Consider the following 16,936-nt stretch of genomic DNA (forward strand, 5'->3'; position numbering starts at 1 on the left):
GCAAAGTATTTTAGCCATGTAACTTACAAAATAACAATGCTATACTATTCTCTTTCTGCAGAGATGTATCGAGGTAGACTCACCGACAGCCGTGACAATGACACTGGCATTCTTTCCTGCGCCAACTTTATTGATAGGAACACACGTGTAAGAACCATCAGACATCACAGTTACATGAAATATCCCGGAGCTGCTAATTTTGATGAAGCGACCATTAAAATACAATTTAAATTCAGCTTCAGGACTAGCATCAGCTTGGCATATTAAAGTGAAGAGACTATTGCGAAGCACTGTGGTGTTTCTGGGAATGGTAATGAGTTTTGCACCAGCGGGAGCATCTAAGAAAGGGAATAAAATCGTCAGATTGATAGAGGTTATCCTCTACTTCTTCTTTCAGTACTTTAGGTCTAATAGAACTGAAGTCCCAAGACTGTGATTTTATCCTCCTGCAGGGGAGAGAATAACTGTTTCATTTATTGCTTTTGTGAAAAATTAGCGTGAGAAAGTGTCTGGTTGTTTTGCAAACTAGCATTCTCTTGTTTGATGACAAAGAAAAAAAAAGATAACGAAATGATCATGGTAATATTAATTCTTTGAACATTTTGAATTTTTTTTGTTAAGATTTCACGTTATTCATCTTTTTTTTTTCTTTTGCTCTACTCCTGAACAAATTCAACGATTCTCTGGTAAGTGAATTCGACCAGAAAGCTTCGATATTAATGGTATAGCGGTTCGTAACAAGGCTTTGGGAAAAGTGAATTAGGCCAAAATATGGACAAAACAGATCGTCTCTCGGACCGAAGTAGCAGAATTTGAAAACTGTTGCTACTCGAACGAGCAAGTATTCTTTATTCGTTCTTGCTGGTGGCAATTGGACGGAAATGAGTTGACTTTTTCTGGAATTAATTGGTCTTGGAGTGACGGCAGTCGGCAATCAGGACTGGTTGAGCTGACCTGCCCTCCCTATTTTTCTTTGGTGCTCAACTTGCAGTCCAAAGAAATTCTATTTATAAGCGTTGAAAACAGCTAGAAGACACAAAGCACCTATCCATTAAAGGTAAGCTAGAAGACACAAAGCACCTATGCATTAAAGGTAAGGATGTTTAACAAGTTTTACTTCCTGCGGTTATTATCACTGCCTACGATCTGAGAATTCCAGTCAAGCAAAATACAAAGTATATGATGACACAAATATATCTCGTATGCTTGCCACAAATTTCAACTTAATTTTGACTTTGATAACGCGAATTTTGATTGGCTTATTTGTTATGAGATATGTGATTTGATTGGTTAGTAGTAAATACTAAAGTTCAGAGCGTGTATTAAGAAAACATATGCCAATCAGGAAATGACAGCTTTTTCCTTCATCTGTTGCATCAATTGAGAGAAATATCCTACAAAAGCAATAGAGGACTTTTTACGTGTTTAAATAGTCTCACTTAAGGTTATGCATACTCTCAACGGCCTCTCAGGGTTGCATAAAGTTCTCGAATCCGGCCACACTTCGTCTGGTTTAGATGAGGCTATGAAAACACGTTTAAATAGTAAATACTTTTATTTCTTAATCCTCACTGTTTTGGTTGTAATTAGAAATATAGAGTTTTAAGGGAAAAAGAAGTGATTTCTGTTTTTACACCAAGTGTCGGTAGATTGCCGGACTACAAATGAAATTTAAACCTGCCATAAAAAAAAACAACAAAAACAACAATAACAACAACTGACTTTCATCGCACTGTGCCCACTAATTAGGTGATAAATATCATCGCACGCAGCTAAAAGCAAAACATTCACCTGAGACCAGAATGGAGTTCTAGTGACCTTGAAACAGGAATCAGATAAATTTTTAGGGCGAGCGTCATTATCGCTTTACAGTTACTGCCTTTTCTATCTGATTAAGTTTATGAACCTGCCAGAAGGCATTCAACGATCTCGAGATCCAGTCAATTCAAGGCTCCTTTAAAAAATGAAGCCCAGAACAGCATGAACATAGGTGTTCGTTGAGGCGTCACTTTTTTGCTTCTCCTCTCGAAAGTGACAAATTAAACTTGATCCGCTAAGTTCAAACTTTAACCTGATTTAAAATGCGTTCCTCACTTGAAGCTAGACCGATCCAGTTTTCTACGCGTTTATCAGTATGATAAAAGAAGACAAAGTGGTCACTGTTATTGGAAAAGGGTTAATTTACAAAAATCCTTAATATATTGAAGCGAAGTATACTATAGGAAAATTTATTACCTGACGAGGCAATTCCGCGTTAAATTGCACGCGAAAACCGATATCGCACGAATCGCGAAGCGATGAGTGCAATATCAGTTTTCAAGTGCAATTTAACGCGGAATTTACGAGTCAGGTAATGAAATTTCCTTGAATCGCATAACTGAATGAAAAGAAAAAAACAAGAAATTATGTCAGCAAAATTATTGTTTGTTTTTCTCCCGCGAGCGCGTTCTCTAGAAAGCCATTTCTAAGCCAACTGTCAGAAGTGTCATTATGTTAGCGAATAGAAAGCAAGGTTAGTCGTGCACGTTTTAACCTTCGACAGTTTTATTTCTACCTCGCGCTTGATTTTACATTAATTTTCGAACTTTTTAAACAAGCTTCACACTATTTAAGGATAATAGTGGTATTTCACTGTATTTACAAGCCGTTTATCGTTAACATCTTTTTTTCAAAATTTCAAATAATTTGCTCGAGAAGGAAAGTAATTTACACCGTTTACCTCTGATGGCAACCTGAGAGAAATGAAGTGCGCAAGCGAAAGCACTGATTTCAAGTGCAATAACTTCGCGATTGATGGTAGGTGCCTTGAAATGTAAACACGTGTATTGATCGACACTTTATTTCTTTAACAACAAGAAGTGTTTCGTGAAAAGTCCAAATCGACGACGTCTCTACTCGATTTTATACGTCGGCGAGTTAGCGTTGGCGAGTTGAACAGTCGGCGACTTGACTGGATACCCAACTGTTCACGCGTGGAATGTTGAGGAAGAGAAATCAGCTGAAAGCGAGAGAAGTAAGAGAAAGGTGGGAAAAATTTACCAGATCAGGCTTTAGCGAAGGTTTCATCTCGTTGGAAACGTATAATATTGACTGAGATTGGATCGGAACGCCACTGCCTATGGCCTGGAATGACGTCACTAGCCCCAGTGTCTGGTTCACTCGGTCGTTCCAAAAATAAACCAGACTTTAAAAAATCATAAAAAATCGCAGTTTTAACCAAACACAAAAATTTTTAAGGCATTTTGCTCAGTGCAATAGAGAGATTTGATATGGCCAAAAACATTTTTTGGGGTTATAGGCACTTTAATCTTTTTATTTGTAGAAATTCACTACAGGCGACTGCCATTAGCTGAATCGTTGGGATGAGCATTCGACCGAAAGTTGATGGAGATATTCACTGGAGAACGATACATTGGTGTACAATCCACCTAGAACTCTTACTGCTAGATCATCAATGCCGTTATTCATTGATGTTGCGTTATTGCCAACTCCTGATGGAAGTGCAAGGCTGTTGACATAAATTTCTCCCAAAGCTTTAGTGCTTGGACCGTCGCTGGCGTTGGCAGCTGTGACAGTTGTAGTGGTACGACTGAAAACCCAGCCAACTTCCTTGACATCCTTTTTTGTTTTTCTAAAAGAGTATGGCTGCAGATGGATATTGAACCCGGGTTGGCGTGACCTGTTAGCTCGGAGATTGGTTTTTCTGGGCCGTGTTCACAGGATTTTCTCGCTTTCGGGTTGTCGCGAGCGAAAGAGGTTTTTCATGCTTCTCCAAGAATTTGAAGTTCAGTTCAAAACAACGAAGAACTTCAGGCTCATTTTGAAAACGCTTTGTTTGTTCTTGCTCTTTAGAAGGTGACAATGGTTTTGAAAACATTTTAAATTGACTTAGAATTTAAACTTTGTAACAATTTTGACGATAGTTATTGTGCTTAGTGACGTAGATGCGAAACAATTTCGCTTAGTCTCGTTTTCAACTCGCAGTTTCGCGCTGAATACCTCGCTTCGTTAACCAATCAGAATGCGAGATTTTACTCAATGACGCGATTCTAGTTGAAACTTCTCAAAACTAAACGAGGACCAATGAAGTCAGAAGTCAAATCAATGGCCTTCCACTCAACGCTTACAGACTGACATAGAAGCAAGTTCTAAATAGTTCAATGGAAGGGCGGACGTTTCTATCTCTGAGGATTGCTTCACTCCAAGTAGGCGGTGTGTGCACTCTGATTGCGTTACATTGCGGTAGCGATATTTTCAATATGGCGGTGAAAGCGGCAGAAATCGGCAGATTTTGACTGAACAATCCGTAAAAGTTAAGTCATTTCCTTTTCCTTTAAAGACTCAGAGAGTCTGTTTAATGTGTTTCTTTCTTCTCTGATCACTTTCTGATTTCGTCAATTTTCTCGTCCTCCTTGTTTCAACCAGTCAGAACACACGTTATTTCGAAACTTTCTAATAAATGTATAAATATTGTGTAACGCTGACTTTTTAAAAGCTACAGAGTTCACTCTATCAAATACTTACAGTACACAGTCACTGCTACCTCTCCTTTTGTTCCATTACCATAAACATTGAACGGGATGCAGCTGTAGTTCACCATTTTTACTTTTTCACTAGCTGAAGTAGTAATCATTGCATCATTGCCTGCATTATCTACATACTCATTTCCTTCATAGAATCGATACTTTGCAGGTGGGTTGGCCTGTGCGCTGCAGGTGATACTGAATGTTTCACTCACAACAACGGTGTTGTCAGTCAGATTTGTTGTCATAGTGGTCTTTACTGGGTGGTAGTCTAAAATAAATTCAAAAGATCAGCACTCTTCGGGTTGAGTTATAATATATAGCTTTTTTTTTTAAACTCCCATTTGACATATCGGTGCACTACCGTATCTTTTACCTTCATTTGTTAATTCCGACAACGAACAATATTTTACGCAACTGAACTTTTGTGTCAAATATGCTCAAGTTTTCACCGCTGTTGAATAGGTAAATAAAGCCTGTGATTGTTATTGTAGCCTCTAAAAATTGTTGAGTGAAGTGTTTCTACGCTACAGTACAGCGTTAGTGGTGCATTGAGGTTGAAAAAATTGTTTTTATGGTGTATTCTCAAACTGTGCTAATAACGTCATCCTGGACACCTAACTACAGTAGTAAGGTTTTAGAAACATCTCTGAGTTCTTTCTCTTACGAAGAAGAGAAAGAACTCTACGAAGATCTTGAAGATGCATATGGGCCCATCTTGCCCGCTCGAGATTGTCCGTATTGATCCCGTGCAAGGAAAAAGCGCTTGGAGCGGACTTCTACTGAGTTCGTATCTTTAGGAGAACGTCCGAAATGAAATCGCAAAAGCAGCAGAAGGTCAAAAGAAAGAAAAACTTCAACGACACTCTTGGGTTTATTGTGCTACAAACACGGTTGACTTTCTTTCCCAGCTCTCGAAATAAACAATTCATTCTTGATTCTTATCAAAGTGAAATATTTTTGCGATATAATAAAAAAAATTTTTTTAACAAAGCTTGTTCGGTCAAGATGGCTGGATATTAGTCTCCTTCTTCGATCGTCTCGGCCCATCAAAACTCAAAAGTAAGAGCTCGGCAATATCCAGCCATCTTGACCTCATGCTCGGTCACTAACGCACCATTTTACGCTAAAAATTATCGGCTTTGAAACGGATCGAGGCAAAAGTACAGCTACGCCATACATGTTAACACTCGTTCAGCACATCTTTAGGATACGCTTTATGTGCGAGGCAGAGGATAGAGAGATGGTGAATTGTGGCGCCGATCGTCAAACAGTATCATTGCCTTAATTGGAAATTTACACTGAAATCCGCGAACTTTAAACTTTAAACTTTCGTCCATCTTCAAATAAGTGACCTTTAGTCCAATGGAAACGACTGCAAGAAAAGAATCGAACTTAGTGCTCTCAAAGTCCACGGCATAGCAATTACGGAAAGTAAAAGTTTTTTAGGTCGCACCACGTCAAAACGCGCAAAAAAATTCACAACATGGCAATCATGTCCGTCTGTTTTTCATTTTGGACTATTTTTCGCTTTCGACTGTAGTTAATTCTAATTCACTTTCACTTCGGGAAAGCTTGAAGCATCCTATTACGAAGACTCCAAAAACAAAAAAAGGGAAACGACTTTGCTCCAAAAATACCACAGCGCTTTTTATTAGGGCCGAAACTCGTATTAACCATACTTCTTGTTACAGGCTTGACAGAGCCTGTTTGCGACAAAGCTCGGCACAGCTCACCCGAAGCACTCAGTCTCTCCTGTGCATGTTAGTCTTGTTTCTATGAGAACTGTGCGTCTTTTTAAACCAGGGTAGTTGGAACCAAACTCGCAAATTTGTATAAAGGGTGAAAGCTATTATCTGATTCCTTCGTGCAGGTTAAGAACTAGTTCCAAGCAGTTTTCCCTGGAGACCCAAGAATGAATGGTGGACGTTAACCTGGGTAAAATTTTCCCGCTGAGATGTTTTGTAACTCTGTGTAACGGGGAACAAGAAATGACGGCGAACAATTCAAAATCAACTTACTTTGTACAAAAACATAAAGAATCCTGCTATCAGGGCTTCCAACACCATTACTTGCAGTGCACCTGTAACCATCTTCTTCTTTTTTACCAATGACGAGGAGAGGGACAGACACGGTTTTGTTGTCAGAAACTCTTGTCCAAGTGATATTTGGTGTTGGATTACCATCAGCCACACATTTTGGATGAAATGTGTCACTTTCATTCAGGGTCTGATTATCAGAGGTGTGGTTGATCTTTGCTGGATCTATAATGTAACCGTCTTAGCAGAATTAGTTTGTTGAGACTTATACAATGTATGCCCAAGCAAATAACCTAAAACTGTATCTTCTTCCCAATTTTGGAGATCTGTTCAATCATGATGAGCTAAAACCCACAAAGGGTTCTTTTTTTTTTTTTTTTTTTACTTGAATGACTCAGCAGCGCTTCCGTTGGGTTTCCTTTTTTTTTTTTTTCTTTTTTTTTTTTTTTGCGTCATTCCAAAATCTGCAAAGTTATCACACTAGCTGCGTTTAGTAACTGAATAATATAATTCCGAATGAATTATATCATTGTAGTTTTTTTTTAGAGCGGTTGCCGTAAATTTTAAAGCGCTCGTTCATTCATTATCTCATACCATGCAGTTCATCCCCTGCAAACGACTAAAGCAAGATTAGAAACTATTATTCTCTACTCACTGACCAGCATTTTTTAAAAAAAAATTTTAAGAGCTTTAAATCACAATTGAAATGTAAACTCTAATTTTAAACATATCTTCAAAACTGTTGCTCAGCTTTTAATTTATAGAGCTTTTCTTTTCTGAGCAACTCGCTCACGAAAGAGAGCTCTTTACCCTTAAACTCCCCAATATCAAATATTTTTGAGATATGTGTATTTTAGCTACTGAAAAGACTTGACGCTTCCACTGAGTTTAAAATCCCAAACCACCCAGGCAACTTTTAAACTCCTCACCCCTTGGAAGGCATTTTGTCAAAATCAATTCTTCCCGGGCACGGATGACGGTCAAATGCCCGTGGGTTGCCCTTGTAGACGTTGAAGCTTTGAATTTATCAGCCTATGATATATCAAACCTCGACGATTTTATTTGTTTAACTCGAGTCATCGTATTTTTCACATTGCTCGTTTCGCCAATTTAGTGGTTATACTGGGCATAATTCACTCATTCAAACGCTAAAATTCTCTCTCTTAAAAACAAGATTTAACAGGTGAAATTTTTTCTATAAAAAAGGAGATACTTTTTGTGTTTCCCATGATGCGCTAACCACACTGATTGGATCCTTTTACAATGGAATTTTTTTTTATTAGTGAGCATGCCTATAATGAGAGGTGGTGATAAACTGAACATTAGATTGTATACTGGAAAATGTCATTTAACTGGCATGGGGCAAATCCTGATAAAATGATTTTCGAGACCACTCATTTTCTTTTCAGCTACTTAAGTAATAAGCCAGACTTTCTATCGGTTCACCGGCGTAATCAACCACGCGAGATGTTGGGAGAACACGCGATAAGTTTATAACTTACTCGCCTCTGGCTACAGACTTTTCTCGTTGCTCTTTTGACGAGGATTGAAATTTTTAGCAAGCTATATGACTTCTCCGACTGCCATGCTAAATATCCATTTCTTTGCAGTTATTTACATCTTCTGTTTAGACGGTACTTTGCTGATGTAATAATTAACGTGACTACTTTTTATCAGCCTATGATATATCAAACCTCGACGATGTTTTTAAGAGAGAGAATTTTAGCGTTTGAATGAGTAAATTATGCCCAGTATAACCACTAAATTGGCGAAACGAGCAATGTGAAAAATACGATGACTCGAGTTAAACAAATAAAGCGTGCGACCTCTTTCTTCGAAGCAACCAAGTTCACATCAATGTGTCTGTCGTCATAAATGGAGCGAAGGTAAACAACGGTAGCGTAAGCCTTGTCTGAAGCGTCACTAATTATAAAACGATGAAGTTCCACTGACTTTAGATTGCCTGAAGCGTGGTCAAAATACCATCTCGGTACGGACACATTGTGCAGAGTTTGAAGCTCGCAAATAAGCGAATTCCATTTCTACTCGTTCTTGTCGCTTAACTGGTCGTCCCAGTCGGCACGCCCATTGTAAAGTTCTTGAAATGAGATCCTCCATTGAATGGTAAACGGGCTTAACAGTCGCATAGGATCGGATATCTTACATGCGATCTTTAACAACGATCGCTTTGTAGCCCGGAGTACCCTTACTTGTTCTGAGAGATCTGCCAAATTGAATGTAAACTGATCGGTAGCAGTATTCCAAATCGAGCTCAACACCTTAAAATTAGTGTTGTCGTATGCCTGATCAGAATCAAGTGAAGTTCCGTTTTACGTTTGTAGTCTTAGCGTAGGATTTGTCCTCTTCGATAACAGTTTTCTTGCTTCCCCGTACAATGTTTGACTTCACCTGGACGTTAGATCAATTAATCGCTTCTTGTACAATCTTCGAATTCATTTTCCATTTTCTCAAGTTTACTCCTCCCGTTGCTCCCGTTTGCTTCACCAGTGACAAGGTCGTATACATACGAAGAATTCTTCAAGAGATGAATGAAGTCCAGTCTGACTCCTTTGAAACCTGTCCATCTAAATGATATCGAACTAGCGAAGCTAAAATAGCGAATAATGGTCTCAGTTCAAATACGAGACGGGTGAACCTCAAATGCACAATTCCAGAGTTCCGATCATCAGGATCCTTGAGCCACGGGAATTTTTCTGTTAACTTCGTCGATTCCAACCATTAATGTTGACTGTCGGATCAATCTTGTGTGTGGTAGGTAGTGCACATTTTCGCTTTATTTCTCGTTTCGATCCCCCACGGGCATCTTTTCTACGATTTCTTTGTTCAATTGCTCATTTATTATTTCATTATATTCCCTGATAAGTTCCGAATCTCTTAACAATTTTCGTTGAAGACTCTGGAGGCGTTGGAAGCATGGTTTATAATCAATAGACACAGTTGGGTGACTTTCCTTCGAAGGTAGTTGCACCTCTTATCGTTGCCCATTAAAGGGAAAGTACAGTCTAGAAAAAGTTTACTTATATCGAAAGTCACTTGCATTGTCCTAACTCGCTATGCATTGGAGCTAAAAGCGTTTTAGTTGTGAACAATTACGTTCAAAAGATCAGCATTTTCAAATTGAAAACCGCCATATGTGTTATGACGTAGCAACAGAAGTCTAGCAAGCTCATTTTAATCCCTGCTGGGATGAATGTAAGCAAGGAAAACATTGGCGGGGAGGGCGCTATTGATTAAATTCTCGACTTGGATGTAATACATCTATATATGTTTCAAACGAAACATGGCTCCTTTTCAGAGAAAGGAGATACCGCTGTTTCGGAGAAAGAGAGAGAGAAAGTCAGGAAAATTACTTTCAAGAAGAAACGTCGACCCGCTCATTCGCTCGCGTCTTGGAAATCGGGAGTGTTTCTTTCGCGGCAACTGTCGAGAGAAACCTACGGAAAACCAGAATGTATGCTCCCAAGAATTAACTGTACTAGGATATTAACTCAATTAGAAAGGGAAATGTTTTTTCCCTCCAAAAAATCCTAGCCCTGGAGAGATAATTACTTTATTAAAGGAGACCGCAGTGCTCGCGACGGACTTATTATACATGCATTGCTAGCTCGGAATGAAATGACTTATTTTTGCAGCTTCAGGAGCCCAGCTTTGGTGTATGACTGATCACGAGCCACTTGGGTCTGAGAACAGCCCCAGTTGGCATGCAATAAGTTAGAAATGATGGACTTTAAGATCATTCTTCCTGTGCATAGACACCGACAAAATTGATTAGAAACATTTAGTTGCCAAAATTAACGCAGAAAAAAATCAGAAGTTAATTTTTTTAGTAGTAAATTCTGCTTGTGTCAACTTTTACATTTAAGTTGGTTTTTTTACTCTATGGCTTAGAATTAGCTTTACCGCAATATTTTTCATTCTAATGTGTTTAAAATGTCGCGACTCATGAGAAGCGGAGCTTCGTTATTTACGAAACGAGCCAGAAAGTCGCCTCTGTCATATAGTGTTTACCATGACTAGAAATTACCTCAATATAGAAGTTTAAAAAATGAAACTTCCGATTCCTTTCGACAGCATCAGCGCTTCATATTTACGTCAGGTAGTTGTTTGGAAGGCATAAATTATTGTAATTATTTCTATTGAGTCCAGTCGATAGTGAACTATGGGCACCTGCTTAGGGAAGGACAATTTGTACTTGATGCAAATGTGTCTGTTTTATTAGCCGAAAATGCACTGAGTGCACTTTAGTTTTTTTTTTTTTTTTTTTTTTCCGTCGGATTATGCGACTGGCGGAATAGAGAACCTTTTACTTTGCGGACTCATAACAGACATAGGAGAGTCAAGATATATCTAGACACTGCTTGGAAAAGCGCAGGACGTTGAAAATCGCCTTTGGTTAAGGGTGGCGACTGAGAGTTTACTACACGTTGTGTATCACCATTTCGAGCTTTTATAGAAGAAATAAGTGGAACTGGTGTTAAAAATGGAAGCGAAGATCAACAACGACAACTTTCATGCTTGTAATTCTCGCTGTAAGTCTTCGTTTTGGAAGTTCTGCCGGTTTTGCAGGGCTCTGCAAGCCGTCCTCGAGGGTTATCTTTGAAAGCTAAATTTTCTTTAATACTTCACTTTCCAGTAGCTTATGGAGGCTTACACGTTTTCCTTTTGAATATTTAGTATGGATTTTGACATTCAGCTACAAGACAGTTCACCATAGTTCAACTATTAGAAATTGTTTTCATAAAGGCCAAAGTACAGGTCGACAAGGACAAAGTTTCGAACAAAGTTTAACTATTGCTACATCATAACTGACGTCCAAGATGGCGTGTTTCTTAACTCGAAAGTTATATATATAGGCAACCTCAAAGTGCTCACTAATAAGGGTCACTCACTAATAAGAGAATATTGTTGTGACTCATTTTCTTGTTTCTCCGTTACTCATTACTGCATTAATCTTGTTAAAGAGAAGCCTATAGTCAAGATCACTGCGGTCTCTTGTTCTAAATCGTATATTCCTTGCATTTTTGGATGATACCCGTTTGGCAGTGGCGGCCAGCAGCCTACTGTCAACCACAGGAACAGAAAGGTTTTTAGTTAAGAGATACAGAAAGTGAAATGTCTTCAGTACCACCCAAGAAATCTGAAAAACAACTATGATCAAATTCGTTATTGAACGAAAAGAAGATATAGTGCACGTATACCAAATCTGCTGGGATGGTGTCATTTCATCTCAATTCAGTCTACTTTCTTTACAGTACAGTATTGTTAAGAATTTTGTCACTTACTAATTTTGTTTGCACCAGCATTTCACACAGCTGTCCATGATATACACACACGCACACACACACACACACACACACACACACACACACACACGCGCGCGCGCGCACACACACACGCGCGCACACACACACGCACACACACACACACAATAATTTGATCACAGACTAGCTGGTACCATAAATAACAGTAGGAGATGTTATAGATTAAATGTTCTAAACACATCAATCATTTATAATCATTTTAGTGTTAGAGCTGTTTGTTAAGTTCCTGTACTTACACAGCACTGAGAGTTCAACAGAACTTGTAACCAATTGGAAGTCGCTTGGAGAAATCCGATACTGATATTTTCCACTGTCGGATCTTGGTATTCCAGTTATTGCCACTGATGTTTGATTCTCTGACATTATTTGCAAATGAAATCTATCGCCGAATTCATTGTTAAATTGTGGGTTGTTGTTTGGGTATTTAATGACAATTATGTTTCGGTAACCATTGGCCAAAACTTTCCAAATTTGAAGTGAAGTCTGCCGGAAGGTCTCATCAAGGTTGTAACTCCAGCTAAGTGTAATATTGTCACCTTCCGTAGCACTTTGTGGGCTTGCTGGTTCCTGAATAAAATATGGCTTGGACTCTGAAAGATATCATGAAGACATAAATTACTGATAATGGTTAGCTTTAATTCATGCACATCATTTGTTTGAATACCATCATAATGTCACCTTCTGTAAAATTCTGTTTAAACAACAATAAAAGATGGCAATTAGAAATTTGCTCTGTATAAATTCAAGCTCTTCAACCGTGATTCGAACAAATAATAAACGTTTGCCGAGTGAAATTTGATAAGAAATCTGCACCTCTTCGCCTTCGATAGTATTTCAGCGAATATTGATTCGAGCTCAAGTGCTCACAGGAAACCCCGCAGAATATTCATGTTTGGTGCGTTGTTTAACTGTGTTAGTGTCATCCCGCTGTCTGATTGGTTGGTCAGGACAGCCGATTAAAGCGAGGTGTTACTGTAGGGATGGAGTAAGTATTGTGCAAAATCCACCGTACCACTCTCAGTAGAGAAAAAAAATTGACTTTAAGCCCAAGCCTCTTGCGCGCCGTGTTCAGTCTGCAAATAGGCAGAAAGAAACGAACCTGGAAATGATGGTAAAACGCTCGTTTTCAGCGTACTACGCACACAGTTTTGGAGTTGAGACACCGTTTCAGGGTGCGATGATCTTAGATCTTATGGACAACGATCGAAATCGTGGTGTGCAGCCCTGACTTCGTCTTATAACGGGAAAAACGGTGATAGCAAAGCAAGTACTCATCTGCGACGTCCACGTTGTGAAATTTTAAACAACCGCGCAGCTGTTTGCATTTGTTTCTGGTCTTTTAAACATATATTTTAAAGGCGCGTTGGATATGAGATTTCTAATCAACTCTAACCAAGTTTGAATGAAATCACATTTTTGTTGTTGAATTCTTCACTTTTGCTGTGTGAGATACTTAATTTGTCTACACACTCAAAATGTTTAAAATAGAAACGACTGGAAGTCAATACTACTTCCGACCGCCAAAACAGCAAAATTTTCAGCTGACATTTGAATCGCTTTTCAACCGCAGGTAAATGAACTTCCAGCACTATAACGCAATTTACTTAGCGGGATCTGAATATTTACACGAAATACAGCATTTTCAAATCCAAGAAAAGTTCAAGGCTACGAGGACAAATTCATCCAAGGGATCTGTTGAACTATGTTTGAGTTCCAGCTCAAAGACAGGCGAAAAAAAAAAGTTGTCCACAGTTTGATAGAGAATCTCGTTTTTTGAAACGATGGGATGGAAGTGATCTTGGACAGCTTGCATTTAACTGTCCTACATTCAATTTCTTGCTCCAAGTCACGAGTTGAAAACTTACAAAGGCTCCGCTTCAACTTTTAAATCTTCAAGCTTACCCAGAAGCGTTTCGTACATTCACGATTATTTGCTATGTGGTAGCGAACGGAGGAAATACTATGGCATCTATAATGAATTTCATAAAGGAGCTTTTGGTCCTGGGAGGGCGGAGAAATTTCAAGGAAAAAATTGCCAGTCATCCTAAAGGTAACCGACTGTTCTTTTTGTTTTGGGTGTACGTTTTCGAGACCATTAGAAAACCGCGAGTCATAGACACGGTTTGACTTAGGTTTTGCTCGTTATTCGTAATCCTTAACTGCTGAATCTCATTTGGAAGATCAGTTGAACATAAAAAGGACAATTGATAATTGAGAGCTAAAGGCCTGTTCTCACTACGCAAAATTTTGTTTGTTTTGCAAAAAGATCTGTCAACGCGAAACCATTTTCGGTGCGAACGATTTTTTGACCCACCAAAACTTTCGCAAGTACCACCAAACTTCAAAGATGCCGTGAACTATTTTTTGTTGGGCGAGAAAATCTATTGTTGTTTGACAGATACCCTTCAACTAGCATCACATTTCGTTATTGAACGTAGCTTTAGTAAGTTGTCGAACGACTCTCCCCAATTTCAAATGTCTACGGAAAAAGACTTCAGGGAAGTTACGACTTCGTATCAGGATTCTACAGGTCGACGGCGGCGTCGACGTCTGTTGGCTCCGGTTGAGTTCAAGTCTCCAACAGTAAAAGCCGAATCCTTCCCAACAAAACCTGAAGTAATTGTTCACTAGCCACAATCAGGTTTTGTGTGGTAAGCAAACATCAAACAAAGGCGATTAAAACATTTTGCGGAGGCATTTTGCTTTGCGATCAGTCCTTCACGAAAAAAGACATAAAAGAAAACGCACTGTCACGAAATCTCAGCATCTATTTCAATTGATTGACATTTCTGGTTACAAAAATAATTCGCACTTCTCAAGTGCAAACGCTATTACGAAAACAAAAACTTCGTCGTTACAAAATTTTCCATTCTTTTTCCAAATACCAAACCAAATTTTTTGCGCGCTAATATCGCTATAATCCTAGTAAACTCTATACATCAGAAAAAAGCTTAATAAATGCAGTTTACGATAAAATTATTATTTAAGCAAGGTTTAGAAAGTGTCAGGACCTGATAAGGAGCGGAACGACCGAAGGTTCTCCCATTGAATTTATCGGGTATCGGATGCCGCAGCACAAGCAAAATGGCAGCGCAATCTTCATTTCAGATCGTAATGCGACTGCAGACCACAGACTGGGTACAAAACGCAGACTAGGTACAAAATGCAGACTGTAGACTGCATACTGTAGACTGAGTAAAAAATGCAGACTGAGAATTTTAAATGCTTTCCACATTTCGTATCCGATGTGGTTTTCGGTTTTTCCTATTTGGCTTCCGGTTCCTCTTCGATCTGACTGAGCAGCAATTATGCGCCTCCGCTAATCTCAAATAGCCGCGAAAAGCAAATGTAAAGAAGTATGCGTGAAAAACCAAATGTCACCAAATAATTTATTTTAGGTGAAATATCATGGGGATCCGTAAGGGGTCATTCGTCTTGAAAGTTGACTTCGTATATTACCACAGTAAACGTCTCAGCAAGTTTCTGCTGACTCAATCATGTGCTGATTGCGACGAGTATTAATCAAATTACCTCGAAGAAGAGGCGAATTACATTTCACTGTCGCGGCATTACTTCGGAAAGTCTATAGAGGCGTTCTGGTATTATTCCGAAGAGTCGATATGAGTTGGTCTGCCGTTGACATAACGATTTGTTTACATCTGAAGGAGTGACAAATTTGCATATTCTAACCCTTACAGTGCTTGTTCCACGCTTTGCGTATTCACGGATAATAGAAACTAACCACATCATAATTCGCAACCAAAATTTACAAAATTTCCGTAAATTTCGTTTACTCTGATTCGATAAGCTTGGATTTGATATTTAAATACCTTATGATGGGAAGTGTAATGAACAAGTTTTATGACTCGCTGACTTCAAATGAATCGCACATGAAAAATAGTTTTGTAATTTTTTTCCCTCGTCAAAAGAAAATGCAGTATTCTCCTCAATAAGTAAAAAAGCAGAGGATATCACATATGGACAAAAAGCGCTATATTTAATCGATGTAAATACTAGGTATTTGTATGGAAAAGTTGAACCACCTTGATGCTGCTCTTAGTTTCTTTAGCTTGTTCATCTATGTAATAACTGAGTAGATCTTTGGCAGTTAATTGACCCGCCTTGACTTTCAAATTTGCTAAGTGTGGGTCAACTTATTCTCAAATTTTGTCATGAAATGGCCAAAGTATTAGTTTCAGAATATCTACTTACGCCGTCTAGACAGACTACGAGAAGGACAATACTGAGGAGACAGAGCGTTTGCTCCTGCTGCACTAGCCCTTCTAAATGCTTTAACAGCCAACTCTAGGGCGGAGAAGGATGAAAGCTCAATTTGATAATGGAAATAGGTTCGCGATGGTTTACTCTCGGAAGAAAATGTTTCATGGGAAGTGATATTAGACTACTTCACCCAGTTTAGACAAGAGGTCACGTTGTGGTTTAAATTTCTATATACACCGTACGTTTCAAATGTTTTCCCCCATGAAGCCTTCGCCAATTTGCTCTTTCTATTTCGTAAATGAAATATATCTCTGCATAGTTTTGGTGCTTCAACAATCCACTTAAAGAGATAGGAATATTGAAAGTTGTCACCTACCTGAGTAATGGACTACACCAAGCAGTACAAGGAATCGACAAACGAGGACAAACCTCATAATGGATGTCTCATTTTACCAAGAGAATATAAAAGTCTTGAGCCAAAATGTCTGTTTTCCAGCTATAGTTTCAGCTTATTTTCTCCTACGCGACATAAGAAAGACTACGTAATTAAAGTTACCCATAGTTCTCTTCGCCTTTCATGGTACGATAGTTTTATCACCGAGGATTATCCCATTTGATCCGTGCCTGGGTTCTGCTGAGTGCCGATAAATAAGCAAGGGTTAACGCAACAAAAGGGTGGTTTTTACACAAAATGAAGAACACAATGGCCTTGATCGAGTTAAAAGGAACTGAGAATAAAGAGCCTAGTCGTCAAGTGTTTGATTTTTCCCAAGTGATATTCCCGGAGTTTAAGACTTTATCTCAGTTGTAA

At 38.8% G+C, this 16,936-nt stretch overlaps 1 protein-coding gene across 1 annotated transcript in view; it reads right to left on the reverse strand.

The window, feature by feature from the left end:
* Positions 1-16,679, reverse strand: part of LOC111340177 (uncharacterized) — a 39,487-nt gene extending 22,808 nt beyond the window's left edge. Inside the window, exons 1-5 of the mRNA XM_088727622.1 lie at positions 16,502-16,679; positions 12,141-12,494; positions 6,545-6,787; positions 4,525-4,794; positions 84-338 (exon numbers count right to left, since the gene is read on the reverse strand). Of these exons, the coding sequence (XP_088583748.1) occupies positions 84-338; positions 4,525-4,794; positions 6,545-6,787; positions 12,141-12,494; positions 16,502-16,559 (1,180 nt within the window). The 5' untranslated portion in view covers positions 16,560-16,679. The remainder of the gene's footprint in view (positions 1-83; positions 339-4,524; positions 4,795-6,544; positions 6,788-12,140; positions 12,495-16,501) is intronic.
* Positions 16,680-16,936: the final 257 nt, after the last annotated feature.

This window comes from Stylophora pistillata, chromosome 7, assembly GCF_964205215.1.
Source record: "Stylophora pistillata chromosome 7, jaStyPist1.2, whole genome shotgun sequence".
Classification (NCBI taxonomy): Eukaryota; Metazoa; Cnidaria; class Anthozoa; order Scleractinia; family Pocilloporidae; genus Stylophora; species Stylophora pistillata.